Source organism: Eleutherodactylus coqui, chromosome 4 (genome assembly GCF_035609145.1).
Source record: "Eleutherodactylus coqui strain aEleCoq1 chromosome 4, aEleCoq1.hap1, whole genome shotgun sequence".
Classification (NCBI taxonomy): Eukaryota; Metazoa; Chordata; class Amphibia; order Anura; family Eleutherodactylidae; genus Eleutherodactylus; species Eleutherodactylus coqui.
This window is the reverse complement of record NC_089840.1, coordinates 79,742,596-79,767,231: the sequence shown is the minus strand read 5'-3', so window position 1 is coordinate 79,767,231 and position 24,636 is coordinate 79,742,596. Positions and strand designations below refer to the sequence as shown.

Genomic DNA, 24,636 nt, shown 5'->3' with positions numbered 1-24,636 from the left:
CGACTTGTGAACAAAATAGACTTGCGAACAGGTTCCTGGAACGGAACCTGTTCACAAGTCGGGGACCATCTGTACATGTACTTTGCCAAACTTAATTCTAACGTATGTATTCTAACCTTATTTTTCCCCTTTTCCTGCTAAATAAAACTTTTTCAAAATAAAGATAGAAGTTCTCTCGTAGTACCACACTAATGTAACTGTACTTTGAGAAAACTTGACGAGTCATGGCGACAGTTTTTTCGGTGGCGGTCCTGGTACTCAGCCAAGTGCACTCTGGTAGCTGAAGTCTGAGCCCATCTTCAGCTAGCAAGCAGAGGCTGTGCTTGCGCTGGTTTCTTGTTGGGTGATCACCGTGGGTCTCTGTCTCTTTCTTGGCTTTTGATATGTCAAGGTTTTCTTGAAGTTGCAGTCAAGCTTTCAAGCCTGCATGAGTGCCCTAAAGGGGGAATTGATTGACAAGTGTTCCCTGGGCTCTTGATATAAACGATTGGTGTAAAACATATGCAATTATGCCTCTTAATATACGAGCGGTCTCTCTTGCCTCTGTTACTGTCCAATCTGGCATTGTAAACTTGCTAGGATGCAGGAAGCAACACCCTCTGGAGTTAAGTCCCAAATGTGTTAAACTGGGCATCTACAGGGCCAAAAAAAAATATAGTTGCAATTTTTTTGCAAAACAAGCATTTGCCAACATTTGTGACCTGCCAGCAGAATATTTTTATAAAGTTCTTTTATTGCTGTGAACATTCGGGCATCCAGATGACTTTTGTTTTTTGATAGGCGATAAGACTTCTCAGTCAGTCTGACGTTAGCTTACTTGCTGGTAGTTAATAATGCCCTTGATTCCCTTTAGGTTCCTGTGTGATTCTCAGAAGGATTTTGACGATCTCCTGGAATGTCTACATCCTCAGGGTTTTCGTGAGAACCAGCTGAAGGAACGGCTACAAAAAAGGTCATTTTTATATTCCAGTATATTTACGCTTAAATTGACTGCTCTAAACATGGACTATTTGTGTCAGTGTTTGTAGCTTAAAAGTAGCTGCAGTTTTCCTTGCAGTCAGCAGATGGTGCTAGAGTTCTTCCTTGGCTTCAACATATGCAATATGTTCTGCTTATACTAGATTTGACCTGGTTTAGCATACACTAAATAGACATCATGGGGCAGACTTATGAAATGGTTTAAAAGAAAAACTTTAAACTGCCCACAACAACCAATCAGAGTAGCTTTCATTTTCCAGAGCCAAATACAAAATTGCTATGTGCGACAAACATTTTGAAACTTTTTTTTGTTTTCCGTTTAATCCTTCCCGATACCTTTTTAAGGGCTTTTTTTTTTTTTACTATTGCATTGGATGTATTTAAGGGTTAAAAACACGCTTTTTTATATTTTTTTTTGTTAGAGATGTAGCTCTATTTTGGCTTTGGCATTGGCATGTGTTATAATACATGGCAAATAAGGAAGATGGAAAAATACCTCTGCAGCGCCACCTTTTGCATGGCAGCATTCCTACAAATCAAGGGGACTCTCTAACAAGTCTCGTGCTTCTGACCCCTGTCCCAGGCCTCTCACTAGCAAAGCCAGACTCCCACTGTACACTGAAGGGCAAAACCCCTGAAACGGCTGTCTGCACATGGAGTCTGTCTTTGCTTCTAATTCCGAGTCATTGTTACAAGGCTTGTATAAAAAGTCTGACTTTGGCTTGATTTGGTTTTATTCCATCTCCCTTATTTTCTCTAACAAGTCTTAATGATTGGGAATAGGAAGCCAGAGAACCATGCACAATGCTGTTCAGTCATTTCTGTGACTGGCTCCATCGCCAGCCTCCTCTGTGTCCTTAACACTCCTCAAAGGCCACCTTCACATCTGCATCAGAGGCTTGATTTGGAACCATGGACACAAATTCCTGCATCAAATGGAGCAGCCTGCTGTGCTGTTTCTCCGGGAGCATTTTGACGAAAATCTGAGAGACTCTATTATAGTCGGCGGGATCTGACACTTCTGGTGTTTTTTCTTTTTGGCTACTATACCAGAGCCAAGCAATATAAATCAAAATGTAGGTCTTCATATGTGAATGTGATCTATAGTGATTTCTGATCAAATCGAAGTTAATAAACTTTGATTTGAATTCTATTTGAGATTGTTCATATTTGGAGTAGAAAATGCTCCTACGTGCCTAATTGCATCTAAAAGTAGTGTTGGACAGTGCTGGATACAAAGTGTTGTGGTCATTAACAATCAGAGTGGTGGTCTCTGGAACAGATAGTTTCTAGTACTGTTTCAGAGTATTCCATCAGTCAGAACCCCCTGAATTCCTGCAAAATTGCAGCATTAACTGTTCTAGAAAAGTGCATAGGGGGCAGTGAAAAACTCTTGGCGCACTGGGTGGGGAAGCTTGTCTGTGTCCAGCTTCAGAAATCCTTCTAAACAAAACGGATGCAGTGTTAAAGGGAACCTGTCGCATTGAATATACACAAGTTTGTAGGCAGTATGTTAAAGAGCTGGATCAGCTGAACATGTTATAGTGCGAGTGTATATACACACTTCATTAAAAAAAAGCAGTTTTCCAAATTGAATGAAACTTTCTACTCGTGATTTGTAACATCTATCTTAGATGGTAACAAGTGTCTGTCAGTAACTAAAATAACTACCTTGTACAGGACCCAACTAGAATTTGCTTTTAACCCTTTCCAATCCAATTTGTATCCTGGTTTTCCTAGGGGGCTTACTCTTTTTCTGCCGTTATACAACGGCGTTATCTGCTGGCTAAAGCCAGTACTGCATGAGGTGACATGTTAGAAAGGCGCCGACAGCAGAGAGGCTGGCAATATACAGTAAGAGAGCCCCGACGGACGCCTTCCAACATCGGAGCTGTACAGCCTTAAATCATAATGTCTTCAGACGTCAGACAGTGGATTGGAAAGGGTTAAATGTCCAGTGAAAGGCTTTAGCAGGTAGTGCATGACTCCAGGTCTGTTATGTACTACCCCCTCTGACTTAGGGGGGTGTCATCAGTTTTTCTCTAGTACCCTTTAATCTCCAGTACGCTGGTGCATGTGTGAGTCTCATTTGTGGGAACGAGATCCATGGGTCATAGAAAATAAAAACAGAAGGAAATGGCACCATTATGTTGTGAATTAACTTTACATGACTTGTTCATACACCGTATATACTACACCCCATCCAGGCTACATGTAATGGGTCTGCTCCCCTCAGCGACCTGTCCCCGATGCTTAATTGCTGACGGGACCATCATGCACATGTTCTGGGACTGCGGTGTCATGCGAGACTACTGGGGGGACATTCTTGTATTTATGGAATCTCACCTGGGGGCCCCGAGGATCATGCACCCTGGGGTTTGCCTCTTTGGGCTTGTTGGAGACCTACCAGTGGCAGCCGCAACCTGCACCTTATATAAGCTACTGTTTTTCTATGCTAAGAAGGTGATTTTGTTAAATTGGAAGCACCCTGGTAGGCCGACCAGAAACGCATGGATCTAGGTGGTGAACTCTGTGCTTCCAATGTATAAACTGACTTATATGGCAAGGGGATGTCCTGAGAAGTTTGACAAGGTTTGGGGGCACTGGATGAACTGTCTGGCAACAGCAGCAGAGATGCCTGTCTAGATACTGGGAATGGATATGGTGAGGGATACTCGCTTGAACCAATCTACTGTTTAGGCTAATTCTTTTTTTTTTTTTTTTCTTTGAGTTGCGCAGGGTTGTTGTTTAAGGTGGGAGGGGAGGGGGGGGGGTTGTTCTATCTATTTGTTTGTCCCTTTTTTTGGTTGTTTTGTCTTGTTTTTTCCTTTTTTCTCCTGGTGTCTTGGGGCTCCAGACTAGGAGCCCTCCCTGGTTGGGTTTGTTCCATTATGAGTAGTTGATAAATGTGAAAATGAACAGCCAAGTATTATGTTTTACGAGAAATGCACACGAATATGCGAGACACTCAGTGTTTTCACTTTTGTCTTTTTTTTTTTTTTCAGTTCTCATGTACTGTAATGTATCAGCAAGGTGTGCATTCTTTATGATGTCTGCTGTTACTGTATATTTGTCTTTTGGCTAAATAAACGTTCCTTTTAAAACTTTACATGACTTGTACTAAGATTCCCCAGTCTCAAGTAGTCTTCTGGATACCATTTAGATGATTTATGCTCAAGTAGTATCTAATATTGGGTAGAGGGGGAAGGTGTTTTTTTAATAATAAAGTTGTTTCTTTTGCACAGCAGTGATGTCTAATTATACCGCAGCAGCATGTTGGTGTACTGCATGTTTTAGTGGCTGTAGGAAGGCTGGTCTTGGCCGCAGTGTATTTTGAACACCATTTTGAAGAGCACTTGTAGATATGATATGGTTTACAAACTTATAGGTATTATATCTGTAACTTAGAAGGGGATATATCGTATTATAGTTTAAAGCTGCTTATATAACTGCACACAGACCTAAAATTTCCCCTTACAGCCAGTGTGTTCAGTGATTGTACAGTACTTGCTCTGATGTTTTCTCTACATCGGGTACTGGACAATCTGATGTAGGAATAACTCTCCAAAAATGCCAGTGTATCTAACTCTGTAGAATATATCGCAGTATTTACGGTGCATCTATGACGCAGTACCTCTATTCTATTATGCTTTATGATGGCTGTGCGGTTTCCTCCTACTCATTCAACTACTGTGTTCAGGTATCAGGACATTTTGCATTCTATACACCTTGCCCGTAAACAGAACTTGGGCTTGAAAATATGTGACGGACACCAGGAGCTGCTAAACTTTCTGCGCAGTGATATAATCGAAGTAGCAACAAGACTACAGAAGGGAGGATTGGGTTATCTGGATGACACAACAGAACTTGAAGAGAAGGTAAGAAGCAAGGTTCTGTTGCTATTGTACTTGTGCTTCAAGTAGTTGACTGGTCCTGTTAAAAAATACTAAGGCATGTTTGCACAGAATATCTGCTGCATTTACAGTACAGGTCGCGTGGGTGAGAGTCAACAAATCTTATGTGGAATCTGCAGCAAAACTGACGCAATGTAGATGTTAAATCCGCAGCATGTCCATGTATATTGTGCATTTTTAGCCTGGATTTCACCTCTTCAAATGATGGGGTGCAGTCCATGCCAGTGTGCATGTTACGCTCGCTCATTTTCCTGTTGTCATCAAAATCTGCAGTAGGTTTTCTTCTTTGAAAAATCTGCTGTGTGTGAACATACTCAGTTGGTTTATTTATACAAACAGGTTCGCACATTGGAAAACCTCAAAGACTTTGGGGAGTGTGTCATCTCCCTACAAGCAGCTGTCATCAAGAAGTTTTTACAGGGTTTTATGGCTCCAAAGCAAAAAAAGAGAAAAACTCAACCTCAGTCGGAGGAAGCTGCAGCCAAAGCGGAGGAGCAGGATGAAGAGAAGAAAATGGCTGAGGAGGCAAAGGTAGGTTTGGTTACCCTGTTGAGATACTAAGATGCGTAAGATGTAGTGGCTATATCTGACACTGCATTTTAAAGAGGGGTTTCCATGTTATAAATGTATGCAAATAATTAATAGAAAAGTGATTCTACAGCATCACCTACTGGAAGGAGGCTTCCCTGTAAGTCGGTGTTTACCCTTAATTATGTTGCAAGGCCTGTTTAAAGGTCAAAGTCCCCTGTGCAGATAAGTGGTTTTTCTTTCTGGAGAAGCTACTGGTTTAGCTTCTGCAATAATGTTGCAAGCTATGTTGAAAGGTCTGAAATTGACTTATAGAAAAGCCACCTTCCAATAGGTGGTGCGTGTGCCGAGGTACTTTTCCATGGCCTATATGACTCCCTTTGCCAACTTGGCATTTTCGAAAAAAAGAAACTTTATTTCGCCAGTCCCATCTTAAACTGATGGCATATTCTAAAATATGCCATCACGTTCTGATCAGGGACAAGATTACCTCTGGAACGCTCACTGATCCTGACAATGATGGGGGGCACATTGCGCTGTACCTCTTCACTGTTCCTTCCTGTGTAACTGCCCCCCTGATCACCTGCTCTTTAGGGAACTTCAGCATGATCCCATTCAAGTGAATAAGCTGTTCCTTTAATTTTTGGGAGCACTGGGGGTTTAGGATTTGGTTCCCCATCCATCAAAAAGTGAGTGGTGTGGCATAACGTAGCAATAAGCTACCACTTTATAAGGGGTTTACAAACAAAGCAATGGAAAACAAAAAAACAATTCAACTCAAAATCACTGTCAGTGGCCGTACTTACGATATACTAATACCAAAATGCATAAGGGCAGGTATACAGCACTTCCCAATAGAAGTAGACAGGCAGATTGCTTATGTAGAGGAGCATTGCACAAGATACTCATGAAAAACCACCCACACATCTACCACATATTGGGGGAGTGGCTGCTTAGTATTGTACTTACACACAGTTGAGGCATACAAAGGGTGTCAGGCCCACTGATGCCTGTGGTGCACCATGCATGCTTACAATGTATTCGAAACATTATCTTTTCTTCTTAGGGAGAGCACCTAGACGGTGAGTTCGGAGACTCAAATGGCAATGCATGCTCCTCTGGGTAATAAGCAAATAGGGGAGATGGAATAATACCTCTACAGTGCCACCTATTGGAAGGCAGCATTCCTTCAAGCCAAAGTCAGACTTTTTATACAAGCCTTTAAAATGCTTTTAATTCCCAGTCATTATTACAAGGCTTGTAGAAATAGTCTGACTTTGGCTTAAAGAGAATCACACATACCATAAACGAATTTAAAGAGAATCACACGATTACCAACCAGGGTCGATTCCCTCGTATCTTTGTTACTTGTTTCTTTTTGTATTGTCTCAAATTGTTTGCGAGTGTTATATGTGAGCCCACGTTTTTATTAATTAATAAAAGTTATTAAGTTTTATTATCTATATCTGTGAAGGGACTTTGGCTTAAAGAAATGCTGCCTTCCAATAGGTGGCACTGTGGAGGATTTATTCCATCTCCCGTATTTACAATGTATTAATATTGCCACATATGATATCAAATTGGCGAGTTGCTCTGCATATCAAATGTTAACCACACTGGGCCGATTCCCAGTATTTTCAAGCCCGGCTACTTACTGCAAAATCAATGAGGAATACTGATAAATACGAGTTATTGATATTTTGGCCAGAATATGCAAGCTCATAACCCACATTAAGGGTCCTTGTAAGTACGTCCTATGGTAATGATTATTTGCTTTATAAGTTGGGAAACCTTTTTAATATAGATGTACTTCATCTACCTAAACAAGTAAAATACTCTAGGCATACTGTGCTTTGTAGTTACAAGTTAGTCACTGAGCTTTTCACTCTTTCATAAGAAATTGTTCCCTGATTGTAAAGGAAATCTTTACTTTTTGAGCAAAACCCCATTCCCTAAACTCTTCCCGGTGAGCAGGAATTTTCATCTCAAGTCTTGAAATAACTGCATTAAAGGTTGTAAGCGGATGATTTAATATCTGTTAGTGGAGTCCATTGCGCTACAACTAAATATTTCTGTATGAATGTCATGTGCGATGCCGTCTGGTTATGTGTTTGTCAGGATGCCTGCTTAGTTTAGATTCTCCCTTGTGCATATAGCACTTTCACCGGCCCTTTGATTAGCTTCCAAACATTTTTCCATTCTAACATCAGTATCCTAGTGAAGATGCAAATAACACTTGTTTATGTTTTGGATGGGTGCTCCCCTTTTATGGCCATCCCAAAGTCCAGCTCTGAAGCTGTAAATGTTTCTCATGCTTGTTGCATATTTTGCATGTCCACATGGTGGCAGTAGACTGGTATAGCTGTCTAGCCTAACCTCCTATACAAACTGAAATACACAGGGAATCTGTGTGTAAACAGCAGATACCATTCATTGAGCACAATGCTGAAAACTGGATTTCAGTTGAGCTGGCACTAACGAGTTGTCATTTTTACAGGAAAAGTTTAGGTTAATTTTTTTCTCTTGGAATCTGTTTTCAGTTGGGTGTGCAATGCTTGCATGGCTGAACTTTATAGATAGTGACAAGATAAGTCTCCAAATTCTCTGTTGTTCACCTTAACCCTGTAGAGTAGTTTACTTATTCCATAACTGCTCACTGTCAGAATGGAGAAACTTAAACCTGTTTTTGCTTAAATAATTCTGAAATGCAGCGGTCCCTAGAGTTACAATCATACTGCAGCAAATTAATTTAAGTTTTAAAATTAATTTAACTTGAGACCATAACTTTATGGAAAACCGCTAACTTTTGTTCTGAAGCTCCCAAGAGATCACCTGAAAATAGTGTCCATACATATTAGAATAAAGTTGATAAATGGATGATTTCAACCAAAACAAGTTCATCAGGTGAAATTTAACAATGTCTGCAAAGAAGCTGGCTGTTTTTCCATTTTCAGCCTATACACAAGATCTTGTGTTTTTATTAAAGCTCTCTTCTTGGACATTCCCAGGAAGATTGTTCGTCTGTCGCCTGGCATCACTGAAGTGTAAGGCCAGTTTGAACAACTGCAATGGCCAATGTGGACTAAAATGTGTTTATGAAAAAGTTGCTCACCGAACAATTTTGTTCATTGCTTTTAAAAGGGTCCTGTACAGTATAAGCTTTTCATAACAGTGAACATGGATTCAGCTTCACCTTGTGTCTAATGCAGTACAGGACATGTAGAGGCACTACTTGACAGCCAATTAGTGCATGCATTTCAGTAATACAGGTGTTTACCAGTTAAAGGTCCATACTGACGAGTTGGATCTTCCAGTCAATCACCCTTGTTGAAAAGATCGTACTGTGAGGCCATTGTATCTTGATGGACCACAGTGAAATCTCTCCAAAAGACCACCTCCTTCTGAGAAGTCCGCTTGGCAAGACCAGACTCTCACTCCCATCATATACTATTGGTGATCTTTAAGAGGACACTTGCTGTAGAAGGCCACGTTTTACATATTGTCTGTTTTCACTGTACGTTTGACTTGAAACACTTTCTGGTTTATGCAGCAATTGCCAAGTTGAGTGTACAAGCTACGGGAGCTGCTCTTTTCGTTGGCTCTATGCTCTGCTTCAGTAGAACCTCCCCTCTGATGTACTTTTGCCATAGAGCATACTGAAGAGTTGTATTAATGTGATGACCCCCCCTCTTCTTCTTTTTTTTTTTTTTAATTTCCCTGGCCATGTATCTTCTATATGAATGATTTATTTGTGATTTTGTGCTTTGCCCCAAAGGTGGCTTCGGCCGTGGAGAAATGGAAGACTGCAATTCGGGAGGCCCAAACATTCTCACGCATGCATGTGCTGCTAGGAATGTTGGATGCATGCATTAAATGGGACATGTCGTCAGAAAATGCACGGTGTAAAGTTTGTCGCAAGAAAGGTATTGTAGCAGACTTTAACAAATGATTTTCGGACACCTTAATAAGACTACTTGGTTTTTTTTCTTGGTTAATAATTTATTTCACATCTGTTTAGGTGAGGATGACAAGCTGATCCTCTGTGATGAGTGTAATAAAGCTTTCCATCTCTTCTGTCTGCGGCCGGTGCTCCTGAACATACCTGATGGAGAATGGTTATGCCCAGCTTGTCAACCAGCAACGTTCAGGCGCAGCTCACGTGGCAGGTAAGGACTTCTATTGCAACTACTTGGTGACAACTCGGCTCATCTGTTTAAAAAAAACTGTCATCTTCTTTGAGTCTGTAAACTTAGCTTATAGAAGTCATAGTAGCTGACCCATTAAGTCTGAGGATGTAAGTTCTCTACTTCTCTGCCTTTCTGCAGTGTCCTCACTCAAACCACCTACTGCAGTATGTTGAGGAGCTCTCTAAGTAGTTCTCCAATTCTTTTCTTTGAATCGGGAGACTACTTGGCACAGCAGTCGGTGCACTGTAGTGGACGGTTTGGATGCTGAAATCGGAGGAATGGTGGGCACCATATCCCCAGACTCAACGGGTCAGCTACTTTGAGCACATAAGACTAGCTTATAGGACTCCAAGTAGTTGTCAGGGGCTTTAAACTTTTTTCCCAGTGTGAATGAATACAGTTCAGTAAAATTCCACTGACTTGCACTGTAAATCTTTCGGTTTCTGTTTAATATAACTAATAAGCCACGTGTAAACTTTACGCTAAATGAATTGTCCTGCTCCAGCCACATGAACATAATGGCTTTTTTCACAGACAGACTCTTTTGTAGTAACGTTGTGCACATGAAGGGACCACCAACCATTTGTAAATGGATGCTCTACTGCAATCTCCCTCCTTTGGGACTGGCTAACCAATTAAAGGGATTGTCCAGCTGTTTGCCATTGATGGCCTATCCTCAGGATAGGGAAATTAATAAAAACATCTATAATATCAGTGCTGTCTTAATTCCTGCAGAAATCTGCTCTGTGCAGCAATTCAGAAAACAGCTGAACCGTGGGGGGGTCTCTGACACGTTTCCGCTGAACTACTTTTGATAGCCTATCCTCAGGATTCCGTAGGTCATCAGTAGCTTACAGCTCAACAACCCCTTGAAGACTTCAAATGATTCTTCTGCACTGCGTTTCATAAGTCATATATTCCTATTTTATTTCATATGAAGATGCTATGCAGAGGATTCCACCAATGATGAAGAGGAAAATGAGGAAGACGAAGAAGAGGAAGAGGATGAGATTGAAGACGAGGAGGCAGAGAGTGAAGACGACCAAGATATAGTAGGACTCAGGTGTAAGTGTAAATTACTGACTTTAGTTTACAACAATTTGATTTAAAATCTCCTAGCTTTTATGTTACAGCTTCTATTTCCATAATGAAGGGGTGTTCTCTCACAATCTAAAGTTAATGCTTGTTCACATGATGGGGGACAACCTTATGATCAGTGGGGTCTTAACGGTGCCAGCATAAACGCAGCAGAGGGCACACTGCCTCTTTATTGATGGCACCAGAGGTTGCCGGGCACTCGTATTTAGCAATTTCCAGTAGGCCATTTAAATCAGTGTTTCTCAACTCCAGTCCCCGGGGACCCCAACAGGTCATGTTTTCAGGATATCCTATAGAGAACGTCTGTGGCACCAACAATAATTACATCACCTGTGCCATACTTAAGAAAACATGACCTGTTGGAGCAGGGGTGGGCAATTAATTTTCCCATGGGGCCACATGAGAAATTGGAATGGTTTTAGAGGGCCAGACCAAAAGTCCTGACACTTACCAATGACGAGCGTGGAACGATTGTCCTGGCACTCCCCCAAGGTCCGCAATGAGCATCCTGGCACTCAGAAGTTACAGTGGCATCACTTACTCAGCATCGGGAAGCAGTGAAACTACAAACTCCGAAGCCTTGTCCATTTTGTTAACTTATGTGCTGTTTAATAAAGTTATTCAAGCCTACGTCATTGGTAGAGGTGCTTGAATAAGTAAGGCCTGAATAACTATTAGCACAGCACAGAAGTGAACAAAATGGACAAGGCTTCGGAGTGCATAGTTTCGCTGCTTCCCGTTGCTGACACCGGACTCATTGGTGAGTCACCAGGACACTCTTTGCGGGCCGGTCCGAGCTATTCAGCGGGCCGGATGTGGCCCGCGGGCCGTGCTTTGCCCAGGTCTGTGTTGGAGGGTCGCCAAGGACTGGAGTTGAGAAACACTGATTTAAATGACAGCACTGGAAATTGCTAAATACGAGTGCTAAACATTTACATTATCAGACAGATCTGCAAAAAACCTACAACTTGGACTATCTGTATATTGCAGAGGTCTATGCGGGGTGAAGGGGCTGTACAGCAGAACACTGAATCCTTTTGGCTCAGTAATAACCTCAGGGACTAAGTGTGCCGCCATATGCAGGTGCAGTGTGTCAAATGCTCTCCTCTAAGAAATGCCTTTGTCTTTACCTCCATGTTGGGGTCTGATAAGCAAAACCTGACACTCAACCTGTACGCCTTCATTTGAAATCTATCTATTGTATTTGGTAGTTGCAAGTAACCACCCCTCTATTCATTCTTTGCCTAGTTCCAGGCACTCTCGGCCGCCTCACCCGTTGGGATGGGTAATCATTTTGAAGATGGGGGTGGGTTCCAGAGATGGGACATGGCATCTCTCAGACAGTTATAGCATCCTGTGGATTTGCCATTTGTGTCAAAAGTGGGAATATCCCTTTAATAACTTTAATTTATGGAGGTGCTGCAGCAGTCTGAACGTATCTCCCCAGTGAAAACCCTAATGATTTCTTATACTGTGTGCGTTGTGTGTGGTGGTTTTAAATGCTTTTGATTGATATATCAATTGCAACATCGGGAGCAAATTGTATGGAACCAAACAACAAATAACTTGGTTCTCTTAGGCGGTCAATTGTAGTGAATGATGTAACACACGGCAACTTGGACTTAATACCGTAGACTGCCGGTATATTCATGACTGCACCAATCTTGATTATGCACTGGGTAACCAGTAACTTTAAGCGACCCTCCAATCCTGGGCATACAAAGATGGCACACCGCTTCCCTGATGCACACTGTATGTTATGCATCGGTAGTTTGACACTACAAGCTGCTCTGACTGGCCAGCACTGCTCACATGAGCAGCACTAGCCAATCAAAGCAGTGTGTAGTGTCTTAAACTAATTATGCGTACTAATGCACAGTGTGCATCAGTTAGTCGGAGAAGCGCTGCGGTCATTTTTGTTTGTCCAGCATCGGAGGGTCACTTTAAGGTTATTTCCTTTCAGCCTTGTGGTTCCTATCTTTATGATAAGGAGTTAAACCAAGCAATAAGCTTTGCAATCCGGTGGGATTTTGGAGAATGGGAAATTGTTGGCCCGTGCACACACGGAACGCCTGCATGGCATGCTGTCGGACGTCGTTTCACTTACAAGAGACACGTTTGTATGTGAGTGTGGAACATAAAGATGAAAGCGGAGGGATCGAGCAGGATCAGCATTTCTGTGCCTGTGACAGCCGCCTCTGTGGAGAATGCAGTTACAGGGAGGCAGAAGAAGTTAAAGTTCACTGTATAGACCCGGGGTAGTAACACGACACGTGTTTGCCTCCTACCCTGTCAGTTCAGTTCCCAACGATTAACTTGGCAACTGTGAGATCCTGCTGTGTGGCCCGGTTTTTGTTTTGCAGTCTACTCATCTCTCACCGGCAGCAGCTGTGTCACAGCCATTAATTCAGGAGGGGGTAGATGTGAGGAACAAATGATGCTTTTTTTTTTTCTTCTCCCCCTATCCCTCCCATTCCCAGTTGTCTGCATGGATCATTTGTAATTCTGTGGAAACTTTGCAGCTCTGTGTTTACTGTAGGGAATTTTAGTTTGAGTGTTAATAATACTCGCTTCTTAGTAGAGCAACTTTATTGCTTTTAAATTTGAATAATTTTCTAATGACGTGGATTGTTTTAACTTAAGTAGCTCTAATTGTAACGTTTCCCTTTCAGTGAGATCTCGCAAAACAATTAAAGCAAAAGCTAGTAAACCTAGCCAACCTGTTCAATCTACTCAGTCTGATCAACCTAATCACACCAGACGCCGTGGGCGACCACCAAAAAATCAGTCCACCAAATCCTCACAGCAACATTCTGCACAGGAAAATGAAGCGGATGTAGATGAAGTGGTATGTACAATGAATTTTCCTATGTCCAGTAAATGCACTGCGCTTTCCAATGCAGTTTGATAGATTTTAAAGCGTAATAGCCTAAATCGCATAATGGTGTTTGTTTTTATTTACTTTTTTAAGCCCTGGATGTTGGGATACTCTGGTAAAAAAAAAACTTATTAGCATGTCACTTGACACTTTGCAGAATGCAGGTGCCATAGTAATCTGCTAATCACTGCAGGACTTGGAAAGCCTTGTCTGGCCAGACATGTTATAATACCTAGCGGCCATTCAGATGTATGACAAACAGCACTGACTCCATTTTATAAAAAAAAAACCTTTCAACGCTAGAATTGTCAAAAATCAACACTGCCGGACCTGGTACCGTTTTAAGCAGCGGTAGAACCATGAACGGGAGGGCACCCACTGCCCTAAGAAGAGATTGGCACAATGTACCTTGCTCCTGTAATTTCCCCAATTGTCTACAGAGGGCAGTAAGAGTGCCTTCACACTGGCGATAAAATTGTGTAATGGGCAAGTGAGTGAAAACGCAGAATTATGAAACCAATGATTTTATCTCCCATGTTTCCCTACAGAGCCTCCTTTTTTATTGCATCGCAAAGCACGAACTTGCGTATTTTTTTTTTTTTTTTGTGTGATGTGTTTTTAACATGAGTTTGTTTTAGTTTTGCGCTTAAAAAAACCTGTGAGAAAATCGCAAGTGGCAGCCATGTTTGTGCAAGAAAGAGCAGCTGTGACGCTCTATTGTGGAAAAGAATTGCAATTTTGCCTCAATTTTCTCGCTGTCATATTGCGATCGCCAGTGTGTAAGAGCTCTTAGGTGCCATGAACTGGCCAATAAACCTCAATAGGGTTACTCCCATATATTGACCGTGGAGTAAATAAGAATGTCCTATCTGCAATAATAATTTGTCCAGGCAGCGTTGCGCATGGTGCAGTGTGAAGGCTCTAAACAGATATCTGCACCAGCCATTTATCCGAATAACCTTAAGGAAATTGCCACTATCTGTAACCTGCTTCTTAGTATATGCTAGATGTTACCAGGATGACCCTGTCAAGCCGTCAACCCTTGTTCTTATCCGCACAGTTACGGCAAGCATTTCACGTTTTGCCAGTCCTGTGCATTGTTTCCCCACCCACCACACACACCCGGACTCCAAAGTAAAGTAACTTTTTTTTGGCTTGTTAAAATGAATGTATTGTGATTATAGTGATACTCCATAAGGGAACAGACTTCTATCTTTTCCCCTCCCTTAAAATAATTGCATTTTTATATTATTGCTGCTTACAATTGTGAGTTTAAAGGCATTTTCCTCACAGATATTGATGACCTATCCACTTGCCATTACCTAGGGGTTGGAGTCCTCTTAAAGGGGTTGTCCCGCGGCAGCAAGTGGGTCTATACACTTCTGTATGGCCATATTAATGCACTTTGTAATGTACATTGTGCATTAATTATGAGCCATACAGAAGTTATCAAAAGTTTTTCACTTACCTGTTCCGTTGCTGGCGTCCTCGTCTCCATGGTTGCCGTCTAATTTTCGCCGTCTAATGGCCAAATTAGACGCGCTTGCGCAGTCCGGGTCTTCTTATCTTCTCAATGGGGCTCCGTGTAGCTCCGCCCCGTCACGTGCCGATTCCAGCCAATCAGGAGGCTGGAATCTGCAATGGACCGCACAGAAGCCCTGCGGTCCACGGAGGGAGAAGATGCCGGCGGCCATCTTCACCGGGTAAGTAAGAAGTCACCGGGGTTTGAAAAAAAAACAAAAAACGTTTCGGCGCGGGACAACCCCTTTAAGCTCCAAGCCCAGCATACTGTGGCGATGGCAGTGAGTGCCCGACCAGCTGGGGTCTTGAGCGGTGAACTCCAGCTGATGAACTACTTACCATTTATAGACCTATCCTTAGAATATTTGCCAGGAAAATCCCATGCATTTATAGTCCAGAGCTAGGCAGATATAAAAACTAATAGAATCGTGTAAATGGGTTGTCCTTTTATGATTTTGTAGTCTTTTTAAGCGGGGAAAAAAGTGCAGTCCATTACAGATTGCAGCAGACTTGCCTAAGTAATTTAACTTTAGCAATTTTCTGGTGGCAAGGATGCATAATTAGTTATCAGAGTCTTATTCTTCGTGTGTTACTGTTTACCAGATACGGCAGAGCAAACCAGCTTCTAGGCGTCAGAACCAGGAGCTTCAGAAGTGCGAAGAGATCTTATGTAAGCTCATAAAGTATCGTTTCAGCTGGCCTTTCAGGTAAGTGCTTATTTCATTTCAGTGTTGCTCTGCTAACAAGATTTAACTGATTAAAATTTAATGTGTTCGCATACCCTTTTGCCCTATTTTCACATATGCCAAATGTGTCCGTCTGGCCTTTGGTGAAAAGCACTTGCTCTCCCCATGGCAGTTGCTTCCTCTTTCTGTGACTCATTAGATCGTTGCTGGAATTTCTTGCCAAGCCTGTCTTTAAGATTTGTCTGTTTACTTGGGTCAGCAATACTATTATGCAGTGGCCACTTTTCTGCCATCAGGTCATCATGACTTCCTTTTAGGAAGAATTGATGGATGTAGCCAATCTACTTATACAGGGAAGTAGTTTTGTGAAGCTTCTCTAGATACAAGGAGACTCTTGGCCTTGTGCATTGCATCTGCAGTACCTATTAGCTGTGCTCTTTGGCTCAAGGCTTGGTTAGCTGATCCAGCTTGCTTTCTTACAGGTCTTTCTAACTTGGACTTCCATCTCCGATCTGCTTTTACACAATTATTAGTGAGGCTACTGGAGGCAAGGGCGCTCACTATGCCATACAACAAACCTCAGGTCCTTTCAAGAAAACTGACTTTTCTTTTGGCGTTTCTCTAGCTTCTCTAAAGAAGACAGCACATATGTCACATCCTTCCTGGCAATCCCGTTCTCAGTCTAATTGTTTGACAGGAGCACCTCTGCCTTTAAATGCCAATCCCACTCAGGTCTACTCGGGTGGGGAACAGGCTTCTTCTCTCCTGTTATGGGATTCTTGGACTTCCTACATCCAGATCCTTGGTCCCATAAAGTAATCCCTATGGGCTACAAAATACAGGATGATCATAAACTAGATGTTTAGAGTTCTCTAGTGAAAAAACTATGGCGCAGAACCCAATAAAGGTTGGTTTGTATACTTAGTGGGGTATGGGGTGTAGACTTCTAAAAAAAAAAAAAAAAAAAAAATGGTTCCAAATGTTGCCAACAGGAGAGGAAGGAACGCACATTGAGCCATGTCTATAGATTTTTCCAACATGAAAATCGCTGAGAATCGTACAGTAAGCATAATTTTATCCCAAACACACAATGGATGGTTCTTAGCAATTGTGACATTCTCCTGTATCTGACACTTCACCAGCATCATATACTCCCCTGGTGGCAACATTTGATTCTAATCTATTATTATTTTTTTCTTCAAGCTTTAAACCCTATACCCCCACCAAGTATACACACCAACTCTTGTATTCTGCCCCATAGTTTTTTAGCCTTCTGAACACAGTTTAATTGATCGCACTCTAGTTTGCCACCAGAACTCAGGTGTTTTTGGTTTTTTTTTCCTCCTCCAAAGTAATGCTTGTGGGACTTCTAATGTTTTTCAGACCATAGATTTTCTAGGGGCCTGTCCACACGGTCATCCATGAAAAGCACATGGTTTACTTCAGAAAACCGAAAAAACATAGCGTTTAATTGACCTTTAGGCCGTTGGTTTAATCATAGTCAAACAATGCAAATGTTGGCACTGTGCAAGTTTTTTTTTGTGGCAGTGAAAAGCGTAGCATACCACAAGAAAGCGTATGAAAACATGTTTTTTATTTGTTTGTCTTTTCTTTTTAAACATTGCAGTCAATGGAAAGTGTATAGAAACATGACTGTGTTTCCATAAGCTTAACATAGATTTTCCTCATCCATGTAGGATAGGGTATAGCTCCTGCCACTTAAATGTGGACACTAAGAAGAGTCCCTCCTACCAGCTTTACTCCTCATGCAGGCACTGAGTTAGTGTCCACAGGAGGCAGACTTCCTGCTCTGCAGGTCTTCTCAGATTTTTTTTTTCTTTTCCTTTTTTTCCCCTTCTAGGTGGGGTTGATCTAACTTCGCTAATTGCCCCAAGTGGCGAGGGTGAACAGTGCTGCATGAGACACACTAGTCCCTTCACCAAGAACACACAGTGGAACAGAATGGCACTAATGGCTCTGCTTCCCACCAGCCATGGGGTCATCTGCATTTTCTGCCTGCTCCCCCATATCCAGCGATCCCTCACCATTAAGGGACAGTTGCCGAGGAGGTGACACTGCTGGTGCTGCGGGGAAGCCAAAGAGGATGAAGATGGGAGAAAAATAGCTCCATACTTAAAACATATACCTCGAGTTGTCTTCCGCTATACTTCAGGCATCTCCCCATTCAAGGTGGGCTGGCCCCTTTTTACTCTTAACGTTTCTGAGGTACCTAAGGTCCGCTTGCATTCCCACCCCTCCAGATTTCGGTTCTTGGTGCCGCTGTGTTTCTACTAGCGAACACCCCCCTTCTCGGCCAACTATGGCCTTTCAGTCGCGGTGGGGCTTTCTTCTCAGGGCTATGGGCATGATCCAGCCACCACTTTTTTCTCCAGGTCCCGGCTGTGCGGCCTACCACAACGGGCAGCACCTGTATTTTCTGCAGTCCCACAACTTCTGCCTGGTGTCTCTTCTTTCTGTGGGCAGGCCCTAAATTTAGGCCCTAGCGTGTTCAGCCTGTGGAGCGTACTGGAGTCGGGTAGGGCTTCCTGCGGAGTGCGCTGATGGGCCTAATAGCAGGAGGAGTAATGGAGCTGCCTTTAGTACATGTTCTCTCTGCAGTGCTGGACCAGGTATGCTTGGTCTTTAGGGCCCACTCGACCCCATCACCCCTCTTTCATTGGAGGGCGAGCCAATGTCTGACATGACTACACATAAATGACTGCATCTGCCTCAACTACTCTTCTATAGGAGTAATGGTAGTTCTGTAGGTTTCTAAAGTGGAACGGACTATAGTTATGGCAGCAGTATCTGTTCTCCTTATCCCCTTCCTTAAGGCCTCCTTCCCACGAGCGTGACGGGCTCCGCAGCGTAATATTACGCTGTGAAGCCCGTCACGGCGCCCCCCAGAGCCCCTATACTTACCTGCGGGAGATAGCGTGAAATCGCTTCCCCGCCCACCGCCGCCCGTCACCGCCCACCGCCGCGCGTCACCGGCCGTGTCACGTGACGCGGCCGGCCGTGTCACGTGACGCGGCCGTGCGCGTCATATGACGCGCGGCGGTGGGCGGGAAAGCGTTTTTTCACGCTATCTCCCGCTGGTGACAGCGGGAGATAGCGTGAATGGACGGCTTCCATTGACTGCAATGGAAGCCGTCAGTGCGTACAGCCCGTCCTCACCCGCAGAAAATAGAGCATGCTGCGGGTGAGGACGGGAGAAATCGCGGTGCGTAATTCCGCGGTGGAATTACGCATCGTGAGCATTGTGCTATTAGGTTCAATAGAACCTAATAGCTGCGGGCAACGCAGCGGATTTTCGCCGCGAATTACGCGGCGGAAATCCGTTCGTGGGAAGGAGGCCTAAGAGTGGGGAATTGTAGTCCTGTGATTCTCTGCATTGGACTTGACTACACAATTATTGAGGCCATTGCCTCTTGTTGTAAGTAGTCAGGCATTATCCTGATGGAAAATGTCTCTGGTCTCTTATGGCAGGGCTTCCAACACATGTGGCTGCAGGTTGTCCTTGAGCATATGGCTGAGCTGTCATTGTCCCTCATACCACAACTATGGGTGACCGACTGTTGTATCCGATAACCCGCAGACAATCACACCAGCAGTGGGGGCAGTGTGCCGCTCCACTGCCAAGATATGATTAAAGAGCTTGTCCCTAGGACTCCAGACATGAACACTGCTGTCCTCAGCGCCCAAACTAAACCTGGATTCGTCACTGAAGACAACAAAGTTCCACTCTGTAGCAGTCCGGTTTCGCTGTTCACAAGACTACTGTAAACTGAGGTGATGGTGGGTGTCGGGCAGTACAGGTAATGGGTGCTGTAAGACCAATGTCCTTCAGCCAAGCGCCTGGAAATGGTTTAGACAGACACGGGCTGTAATGATAGTCTCTGGATGGCAGACAACGAAACAGTTGGAGCTGCTTGTCATTGTCTGACAACTAGACAATCCTCTCTACGGTTGGTCTGTTCATGGCGTCCTGAACCTGATCACCTTGTGTGTGCCCTCGTGCCTCCACTGGTGCAACACCTCCTAATTGTCTAGTCAGAACGGCCCAGGTGGTGCGCAACTTGTTGATACGACCATAAAGCTTCTTGCATTCCAATAATGCACCCCGTCTCAAACTCTGTCAACTGGGTGAAATCTCCTTGATTGTGTCGTAGAGGCGTCTAGTGGTCAACAAGCTCTACACAAGTGGAAAAAGGTCACTACACACAAGGAGCCTCTGAGAGCCTTTTTATAGGCCAAGGGGGAACCACTTTTAGGGCTGCAGGTGACAAGACCGTTCATCTGATCACGCCACCACGCTAATCATTTGCATATCTGTTTGAGATGTAACTGCATGCTGGGTTTTGCAGCAAACTCCTAGGTGCTTGATTACATTTTTTGTATTTTTTTTTTTTTTTAAGTGTATTTGCAGTCTTGGCCCCAGATTGGCTGCCTTGGTATAGTCCATCCAACTTCTGGCCAATGTCCTTTGGCATCTACCTTTCAGAAACCCATCAGCATGTAGAGTTGCTGCAGATGAAGCTATTTTAACATCTGGTGGCTTCTGTCATTAGAACCATATTGAAAGCTAGGAAACGTTCCCCCTCTAAGATCCACCACAGAAGTTGGAAGGTTTTTTGTGCTTTGTTTTGCCAGTGGGGACTTGGCTTTTCTTCCCTTAAAAGGCAAGACTTTGCCCTCTCCATCCTTTTTTCAGCACTCTTTGGCCTCTGCACACATTTGGATGTTTCTGCAAGGAGTCGCCCACAAGGCCCCTTTTTTTTATCAACTTTGACCTGGTTCTAGAAGCCACGATGTCGGCTGCTCTTGGCCATTTACATGAGGTTTCCTGCCGATTCCTTTCTTTGAAAAGTCTTTTTGCTGGTTATCGCCTCTTTTAGTCTTGTCCGTATTGGGCACCTCTTGTCACTTGACCATTCTAGTTCTTCACTAGAACAAGGCAGTTCTTATTCTCTTACCTGACAAAGGTGGTATACACCTTCCAGCCTTCTGTGCTCACATTTACCTGAGCGAGATAAGGATTCTTTTTATTCGCCTGTAACAATCCCTTTCTCGCTGGGTTCATTGGAGTCGAGGCTCCCATGCAGTTATTTCCCTGTTTCTAGACTTCTGTGATTCACTGGATGGGTTTCTCTGACTCATCAGGTATTTTGTTCTAGGCGTACATATATATATTTTTTTTTATTGTACTGGTTGCCCCTACTGCTTGTATACAAACTGATTAGGGTTTGTTCATGTTATGGGGTTTGTGTTTTCTTGTTCCTCCTTGGGGCCAGGAAAATAGAATAAGTCCTTTCTATCACAAGACAGACAGACAGATCACAATGACCTTAATGGTGCCCTCCTGGCATATTATAGGATGAAATAGTGCAGCATGCCGCATTGTTTTCTTCCTGGATTTAACTTAAATCTATGTTGGAGGCTCCGAACTGAAACTTGGACAATCCAGGAGGAGCTGTCGCTTTAGGCTTGGTGACTGCTTCCTAGGGGCATCAGTTTTATACCTGCAGTCTACATTGTGAGTTCAACATGAATGGGATTTTACAGGCAAGTAGTACAAAAAGTTCGGTTTTGATTATATTTTTGTTGGCTTTAAATTATTGCTTGAAGAAAGTTGTATTTTGGCCCCAAACCGTTTTGAAAAAAGACTTTACAAGACTGTAGAAGAAATTGAAATTGGCTGTAGTTATCTTTTTTTTTTTGCCCTGCGAAAGTCTTTAAACTTTCATTTACGCTTGTAGTTTTAGATTCTTCTTACTAAGACTTCTGTTCTCATTGTATCCTTCAGGGAACCAGTGAATACCGATGAGGATGAGACCTACCTGAAAGTCGTACCAACACCTATGGACTTCCAGACCATGCAAAGCAAGTGTTCATGTGGTAACTATCAGACAGTGCAGGAATTTGTTAATGATCTCAAACTGGTATTTGGAAACGCCGAGCAATTCTACCAGCCGAGAAGCCAACAAATATCCTGTCTAGAAAAGACTGAGCAGTGTGTAAAAACCCTCCTTGGCAAACACCTTCCGGGACACCCTTACCAGAGGAGGCATCGCAAGCACCAGGCTCCTGAGCCCGAGCCAGAGAGCAATGGCAGGGAGTGCAAGCGGAAGAAATAAAAAAAAAAGAAAAAGTTGAACATAAAAGAAAGGGAGTGTGGAAGGAGTTCAGAGAGGAATATAGAATTCTGTATGTTGACAGAACTGGAAGTTTACCCCTATGTTAGAGACCAAACGTTATGTCATTGCATCGTATGGGAGGTTCAGTGAAGATTCAGATGCGTGGTGTCATCCCCCTTTTCCCCTCTTGGACGTGTGCTGCACCCACTTGACGTTCAATTGCTGTAACATTGAAGAAGACGCTTGTCTGCTTCTTGATTTTAGAAAACCTTTACCGATTGAATCACTTAGATGAAGTCTTAGAGCCGCCACCGGCTCCAGATAATGTTGATGTGGACGCTGCGCACACTTCTGTCAAAGGCACTTAAACTGGTGTGTCCAGCCAGAGAGCAACAAGAGAACTGAAGTTCTACAAATCATGACCTCTTCTACTGCTGTATTACGGGCAGGACTTCTAACCTCCAATCAGCTTCGTGACTCTTCTGTGTACGTTACTTATAAGGATGTCTACACTCCACCCACCTATAGTATTTAGAAACTACATGCCAACTATTTGTAAGTGTGCCCCAGATACACACAGGTGTCTCTGAAGCTGGATAACACCTTTTAAAAAAATCACCAGCATCCCCACCTTTACCTGCCTCCTATTTAACGGCTACCAGCAAGGACTGACAAGAGATCGGAGGATAATCTTAAATTCTCCTCCCTCACAGAAGGGATCTTTTTTTTTTTTTTTTTTTAATCTTCCTTTCTGCCGACACAGGTATCCGACCATCCAAGAGAGAATTAAGTTTTTTTTTCGTGCATTTTTTTTGTACTGACTTTCCCTTTTCTAGATATTCAATGTTTGCTTGTGATCTTGTATAAAGGGAGACTTTGGGTTTGGCACATGTACAGTACAATTTATATGAAAACAAGTGTTTGCCTTTATTAATATTAAAACAGAAGGAACCACGTACACCTGTAGTCTGGATTATAACTCTCGTCTTTTGGTTGTTGCCTAATTTTTTTATCTTATTAGTTTTAATGCTTATTTCTAAACTAGTAGATCAGTGCCTCAAGTTTTGTACTGCTTGGATGGATGCAAATATACAAAACTATCAATGGACAGGGTTAAGGTGGTTTGAGATTAAGAATGGTATCTTTAGCGGTACAATATATATATATATATATATATATATATATATATATATATATATATATATATATATATATATATATATATATATATATATATATATATATATAGTATTGATGCAGACACTAGTACAGTATAGCAAGTACCTCAATTCCTATAGAGAAATCATAGTGCAGGAGGATGTAGAATAAAGTTACGTGGGGACTTGTGGCCATGCAGACTTAAGACTATTTCTGCTAGTAATTCTGCTAGTAATGAACATGGGCATCTTATGACCCATAACTCGCTGCATTGTGATTGCAGAAAGCAAAGTCTAATGTATTTCAGTGCGGCCACAATGATCATTTATTTTAGCAGTGTGACCTTGCAGTCTATGTTGCATGGCCATAAGTCGCCTCATCGCTTTTAGTAACTTGCTTTGGAGTTTCTGGGGCACATTTACTAATACTTTCTAAACGTAGGACAGTGTGAACTAAAATGCACCAGATTCATCACAGCTGGATAGTAGATCTGTCAAAATTTTAAGACTGGTTTAAGTCGCCTGTTAGCCCAAAATTGTTTAATTTTAGGAGGTAAACGTGGCACAAAGCATATACTGGGGCAATTTGCACCAGAAGACTGTCATTTTGAATAGTAACTCTGCCCCTCTGTCTCTAAATGCCTGAGGGCTCTTCCTAGTTTGTGCTAGGTAACAAATACAAATCATCCTCCTTTCTGTGGACTATGGAACGGTGTTTTGGGCTCTTCCGAACCCCACCGCGCGCCCCGCCCCCCCCCCCCCCCCCCATTAACCCTTTCCCTCCCCATGACGTAAGGGTATGTCAAGGGAGTTGGGGTACTTCCCGCAAAATGACGTACCCTTACATCATAGGGATAGCGTGAGATCATGACAGATCTCGCGGGAGCCAGCTTTCACAGATAGCCGGCCTCCCGCTGTTAACCCCTTCTCTGCTGCGATCTAAGTAGATGGAGGCAGGGAAAAGGTTCACAGAGAGAGCGCGCTCCCTCAGTGACTTCAGCCAGCTCTCTCGATGTTGTTGCAGAGAGCCTGGCTGGTTGCTTTGGCAGCAGGACGCGAGATACCGCCGTCCTGTATTGCCATTGCCTAGGATTGCTGTAATAAGCGATAAGGCATTGCAGGAGAAGTCCTGCAATGCCTTATCGTAGCGATCATGGATTAGGTAAATCTACCACTGTGTCCATGCTGCCTGGTGATCCCACAGAATATACCAAGGGGCCATGAATGTATTCTAACCAATCCCACCAGTCCCGTTTAAAAAGTAAGTTTTATTTATATGTAATGAGACTCGGATCTTTTTAATTCATTGCTCCTCTAATATATTACATATCAATAAAAGTTACTTTTACGGGGACCCAACTGTTGGTTTCAGCTTATGGCAAAGGCTGTGGTGGGATTGGTTACAATTTAACCCTAGTAGGCCCTTGAGTCCCCAAGATTTTTGTTCACATCAGTGTATTCTAGTCTGCTTCTCATACCTTATGGTCAATGTCTGCATAAATAAGGTGCTTATTGACCAATGTAGAGGCCATTGAGAGATAGAAACTCCTGC

The 24,636-nt window shown here is 43.0% G+C and overlaps 1 protein-coding gene across 1 annotated transcript in view; it reads left to right on the top strand.

The window, feature by feature from the left end:
* BAZ1B (bromodomain adjacent to zinc finger domain 1B) overlaps positions 1–22,885 on the top strand; it is a 40,515-nt gene extending 17,630 nt beyond the window's left edge. The window contains exons 11-19 of the mRNA XM_066599722.1: positions 854–952; positions 4,679–4,856; positions 5,232–5,423; positions 9,196–9,343; positions 9,439–9,586; positions 10,548–10,672; positions 13,378–13,553; positions 15,708–15,811; positions 21,597–22,885. Of these exons, the coding sequence (XP_066455819.1) occupies positions 854–952; positions 4,679–4,856; positions 5,232–5,423; positions 9,196–9,343; positions 9,439–9,586; positions 10,548–10,672; positions 13,378–13,553; positions 15,708–15,811; positions 21,597–21,927 (1,501 nt within the window). The 3' untranslated portion in view covers positions 21,928–22,885. The remainder of the gene's footprint in view (positions 1–853; positions 953–4,678; positions 4,857–5,231; positions 5,424–9,195; positions 9,344–9,438; positions 9,587–10,547; positions 10,673–13,377; positions 13,554–15,707; positions 15,812–21,596) is intronic.
* Positions 22,886–24,636: the final 1,751 nt, after the last annotated feature.